Source organism: Hemiscyllium ocellatum, chromosome 8 (assembly GCF_020745735.1).
Source record: "Hemiscyllium ocellatum isolate sHemOce1 chromosome 8, sHemOce1.pat.X.cur, whole genome shotgun sequence".
Lineage (NCBI taxonomy): Eukaryota > Metazoa > Chordata > Chondrichthyes > Orectolobiformes > Hemiscylliidae > Hemiscyllium > Hemiscyllium ocellatum.
The window spans coordinates 24380484-24386483 of NC_083408.1; the positions used below are offsets into that span (position 1 = coordinate 24380484).

At 41.9% G+C, this 6000-nt stretch overlaps 1 protein-coding gene across 4 annotated transcripts in view; it reads right to left on the reverse strand.

Moving 5' to 3' along the window:
- paplna (papilin a, proteoglycan-like sulfated glycoprotein) overlaps nt 1–6000 on the reverse strand; it is a 151590-nt gene that overhangs the window by 5075 nt on the left and 140515 nt on the right. For 3 of the 4 annotated variants that reach the window (XM_060828689.1, XM_060828691.1, XM_060828688.1), the window contains one exon: nt 4556–4760. The exons of the other annotated variant lie outside the window; for it this stretch is intronic. In XM_060828689.1, coding sequence (XP_060684672.1) covers nt 4588–4760 — 173 coding nt within the window. In that variant the 3' untranslated portion in view covers nt 4556–4587. The remainder of the gene's footprint in view (nt 1–4555; nt 4761–6000) is intronic. 4 annotated transcript variants of the gene reach the window in all.

Below are 6000 nucleotides of genomic sequence, written 5' to 3' on the forward strand. Positions count from 1 at the left end.
GCAGGAGAATTGACGTTTTGAGTATGAGCCCTTCAGGATTGTTGATTATGCCCTAAACATCGATTCTCCTGCTCCTTGGATGCTGCCTGACCGGCTGTGCTTTTCCAGTACCACACTCATCGACTCTGATCTCCAGCATCTGCAGTCCTCACTTTCTCATAGTTTCCGAGAGCAATGTGTCATGAAGCCAATCAGGCTACCTTGGATCTGGTAATGGGTAATCACGCGTGTTTAATAAATGACCTTAGTGTAAAAGATCTCTACGAAGTAGTGATCATAACACAGCAAATTTAAATATTGTTTGAGTGAGTGGAGAGTAAAGGGAATTGTAATAAATTGAGAATAGAGTTGACAAAATTGAACTAGGCAGATACATTATCAGGAATAGTGGGCAATACACAGCATATTATGTTTAAGCTGGTTCTTGATTCTCAGCAAAAATACATCCCAATAAGGAGGAAGGATTCTGGGAGGGATAACCCAACAATGGCTAACTAAGGAAGTTTCGGAGTGTATCAAGTTAAAAGAAAAAAGCAAATAAAGGGGACAAATGTTAGCAAAGGGTTCTGTAGGGATTAGGGTTGGGACCGCAACTGTTCACAATATATATTAATGACTTAGAGGAAAGGAGTGAATGTATTGCAGCCAAATTTGTCGATGACAACAATAGATAGAAAGTCGAGTTGTGAGAGGGATGTGAGCAGTTTAGAGTTAGGTTCATAAGTGGCAAAAAGATGAAAATGTTCACAAACGTGAAGTTATTGATTTTGGAAGGGAGAACAAAAGAACAGTATTAATCAAATGGAGAAAACCTGCAGCAAACTGCCACACACAGGGACTTGAGGTAACTTGTATACAAAACACAAAGCTAGCATACAGGTGCGGGAGGGAATCAGGAAGGCTAATGAAATGCTGGCCCTTATTTCAAGGAGTTAGAGTATTAAAGTAGGGAAGTCTTAGTGCAACTACACAAGGTAGTGGTGAGACCACATCTGGAGTTTAGGTCCCCTTATTTAAGGAAGATATAATTTCATTAGAGGCCATTCAGAGAAGGATCCCAAGTCTGGAAGGATTGTGTTCTGAGCAAAGGTTAAGTAGATTGGAACTCTAGTCACTGGAAGGTAGAAGAATGAAGGGTGATTCTCATATAGGATTCTTAAGGGGCTTGACAGGTTAAATGCTGAGGGGACATTTCCCCTAATGGGAGAGTCGAGAACCAGAGGACTCGCCTCACCATTAAGGTGCACCAACGTAAGACTGAGATGAAGCAGCATTTCTTCTGAGGGTTGAAAGTCTTTGGAACTCCTTGCCACAGAGAGACGTGGGGGCAGAGTCCTTTTGTATATTTAAGGCTAAGACAGATTCTTGATCAGTCAAGGAATCGAGGGTTATGAGGCAGGAAAGTGGACATCCGTCATGATCGTACTAAATGGTGGAGCAGGCTCGAGAACCATCCTCCTATTCCTATTTCTCATGGTATTAAACAATAGCATTAATTCAAGATTAATGTCAGATTATCTGCAACTATGAAGTGGCACTTTGCACTGTGTAGCTCAGCGAGATGGTCACGTAGTTAGGAAGTGATGCATTTTGAAGGGAAAAACATGAGACAACAAAAACTACAGTTTTAAAATGGCCACAGGAACAGGGATCTTGTGGGGAGTCAGGTATGTGAAGCCTTTGGAGGAGTTGATGAGGCTGTTTTAAAACCCTTGGATTCCTAGAGGGGTAGGATATAAAAACCAAATTAGGAAAGAGTTAGATAGTACTAGCTTAAGCAAAGCTGCAGGACTCTGTCCACTTGAATAGATCTTTCAGCCAGCAATGCATCGTGTTTAACATATCAAACCTGTTTAGATTCAGATCAGATAACTCACCCTGCTAAGAATGTTAACTAACAAATGTAAATGGATTAGTGTTTTTTTATAGTTATAATAATATTATACTAATATATAAATTATAGTTTGCCCTTACAACCACAGTTCTGTCTGCATTGGTTCATTTGCGGTGTGTAGCATAATTGGAATTAAGTTACTATCGGGGGGAGGGGGGAGGGAGAGGAGGAGAGAGAGTACAAGTGGATAGGGTTGTTAAGAAACCATAAGGTGTTTTGGCTTTCATTAACAGGGGGATTGAGTTCGAGCCGTCAGGTTTTGCTGCAGCTCTACAAGTCCCCGGTGAGACCACACTTCAATATTGTGTCCAGTTCTGGTCACCCTACTATAGGAAAGATACAGAGGCTTTGGGGAGGGTGCAAAGAAGGTTTACCAGGATGCTGCCTGGACTGGAGAGTTTGCGGTATGAAGAAAAATTGAATAAGCTTGGGCTTTTCTCTCTGGAGAGAAGGAGGAAGAGAGGAGACCTGATCGAGGTGTACAAAATAATGAGATGACTAGATAGAATCAATGGCCAGAGACTTTTCCCCAGGGCAGGATTGACTGGTATGAGAAGATATTAGGAGGAAGGTATAGAGGAGACATCAGAGGTAGGTTCTTTACACAGAGAGTTGTGAATGCATGGAAGCGTTGCTAGCGGTGGTGGTGGAAGCAGAGTCATTGGGGACATTTAAGTGACTGCTGTACATGCACATGGATAGCAGTGAGTTAAGGGGTGCACAGGTTGTTACTATATTTTACATTAGGATTAAATCTCGGCACAACACAGTGGGCCAAAGGGCCTGTTCTGTGCTGTACTTTGCTATGTTCTAGGTTGACTGTATTGGCTGCTCTGAGTTAGGGCTCCTGAGCTAAGGATGGACATGGAAATCACAATTATGTTCAAAACTGTTGTTTTAAAACAGCTTCTTCTAAAGCTCGGAATTGAAATGTGCCTGGTGAGGAAACTTGCTGCATCTTATTCCCTAGTAATTGGTACGCAAAGAAAGCGTGGCATTGTAGGACAGTTATATTGTCTTCACTGAGATCTTGAACATTTTTAGTCACATGGAAAGACACATCAGTATTGTCCTCTAGCTTTTGCTCAGTAATGTGTAATTTAGAAATAATCTACTCATTATTTTCATAAATGAACACTACTCATTAGAAGTTATACTTTGCAAACCATATTTCAAAACCAAGTTTCATTTCAGACTTGTCATGCAGAGGCTGAGAGTTAAAATTTACAGCAGCTCATCAGGAGAATTGTTTGAATTAATTTGAGAAAGAAAGCCCGTAAGGAAGCACTTTATAAAACACATCAGCATTGTTCATAAACGAAATGGTGTTAGTACAGTTGGATAAAGCAAAAACACTTGAGCGTATCTAGGAGAGGCATCAAGTCAAAGGAAAGGGGGCATTTTCAGGCAATTCCCTACAATGACTAATTGAAAACTCTGGGATGAGTAGAACTCCGTTTTGTCCCCTGGAAATGAGCACAAGGAAGAAAAGCAAAAATATGGGAAATAGCTTCGTATAGGAAAAGAACATGAACCATATTTTATACATTGACAGACCTCTGTTTCAAATGCTAATGGTTTTGTGATTTCAGAACTGTTTGAATTCATGAAGTTACACAGGTTCGTGAAATCACACAGCTAAGGAAAAAGACTAGAGGAGTGCGACTCCAAGTAGGAGTAGTCTTCTGAAGAAAGATCAGGTTGGTTGAAACTTGGTGGGGGTTTTATAAAAATGAGGTTGAGCCTAAGATTGTAGGGTTTGTCAGGACAAATATGAAGAGGATTTTCCCATTGTACAGGGGATCGAGAGCTAGTGGGGCACAGCTTAAAAATAAAGGATCCCATTTAAGGTGGAGACGAGGGGAAATTTCTTCTGAGGGTTGAGAGTCTGGAATTGTCTTCCTGAGAGAGCTGGGTCATTAAATATATTTAAGGTTGAGTTAGAGATCTGATCGATAAGGAAGCCAAGGGACTGGCTGAGAAAGAGAGTTCAGGTCATAATCCCTTGATTAGCCATGGTCTTTGTGACTTGCTGAGCAGTGTTGAGGGCCTGAATGGCCTACATTTCCTGCTGTTCTGAAGTAGGGATTGATTGATCTTTTCTTGTGCTACATATTGTGCTTAAAGTAAGTTTTTAAACAGCTTCTGACTTTACATGATGCTCCTAACTTCAAATATTCTTATGCTGAGCACATATATTTAGTTGCTACTTTGACACTCAAGTACGGCCTATTGGACAAATAGGAAGACCAAATTGAGGAACTTTCCAAACCAAAATTGATCTTGGGTCTTGGGCATAATTGGGTAACACGAAACAATCTAGTTCTGAATTTCCACTTCCATCCAGCATATGGGAAGACAGGGCTATGAGGTAAAATGGAATGCAAACATTTATTTTTCTCCTGCCTATAGTTGGGGTATTGCAGACGATTTGATCATTAACTCATGCACGGTGTGTTTTAATGAGGGGCCTCCGATTTACATGTGAAAAATGGCCACCAATGCCAAAGGAGAAACAGTAACAGTCAGCTGTCTACTTTCCTTTAGCCAGTTACACTATCAGCCAGATAATCACTTCTAAGGGACTGCCTGAAAACATTTGCTGATCAGCTCACCCAAGCAACAGAGAAATAGGAGAGGGAGTAAAGAGAAACCCATCACCTGAGACCCACTGCTCCCCGTGCGCACCACCATTAGCCCTGTGTCTGGTCCTCCGACCGTGGCTTTGAGCAGCTCGAACAGCAGAAGCTGGAATAGTACTGATTGGAACAGAGATTGGCCTGTACTATCAGATCACAATTAGCCAGTTCTGGCTGATCCACACACTGCGACTCATGGTCTGTCAGGTGCACCTCTGGTTCCGGAGCTGAAAAAACCATCGCGTTAACAACACCTCCGACTGAAACAAAAATCTCAGAATCTATCCGACAGTGTCCATTTCACAGTCACGTAAAGTTCATCATTCATTACTGTGATCGGGAACAGCGTGGATTATGTGAGAAGTGTAATTTTCAAGTGGATGATAGTTATCAGCTGGGATTATCCCCCTGTCCCACATGCTTTCTCAACCAAACATAGAGTCATAGAGATGTACAACATCGAAAAGACCTTCCAGTCCAACCCAATCTAGTCCCATTTTCCAGCACCCGGCCCATATCCCTCCACATCCTCCCTTTTCATATATCCACCCTGATGCCTTTTAAATGTTGCAACTATACTACCCTCCACCACTTCCTCTGGCAGCTTATTCCGTACACATACCACCCTCTGCATGAAAAAGTTGCCCCTTCGGTCTCTTTTATATCTTACCCCTCTCATCCTAAACCTATGCCCTTTAGTTCTGGACTCACCCACTCCAGGGAAAAGACTTGGTCTATTTATCCTATCCATGCCCCTCATGATTTTTCAAATTCACATCCTCAACACAGACATTGACTTTCTGTCAAATCACATTTACATAATGACGTGAATGAATTGGATATCCCATCATCATAGGAACCTTGGCCTGTTTCGGGAGGACATCTTTACCAGGTAGATAATTTATTCCTTCAGATTTTTTTCCACTTGTGATTTAATACCTCCAGTTAATAGCTAAGCAAAAGGTGAATTAACATTTGTGACTTGGTTATAATTGTTTCTACATCTTGAGTCTAAAAGACCTGTTTGGAGAAAAGGACTGCAGTGGAATCTAAAACTGAAATGCGGAGTTCCATTTCCATTACCACCAACACACTTAATTTAAATCCTGTTTGCTTCCCCTTATGGACAGTATGGTATGGTTATTTACCTTTGCAGCACTGGGCTGTTCAAGCCTGTATTCACTGGCAAATAGGTTATTTCAGTTGGCAGGATGGTTGGTGTGATACCAACTGTATGAGTTCAATTTCCATCATCAGCTTTTAACAACACCCCTTGTCGGAGATATAGTGCCCACCCCCCCCACCCCCAGTTAAATCATTTCTCTCACTCTTATGAGAGAGCAGTCCTACAGTCTGCAAGTGCCAGAGAGTGGGGGGGGGGAGGTTGGCTACTGAAGCCACAGACTTGGCAGCCATCACAACTTCAACAATTCCTCCCCAGAAAGAGATCTGCTTCTGGACTCTCAA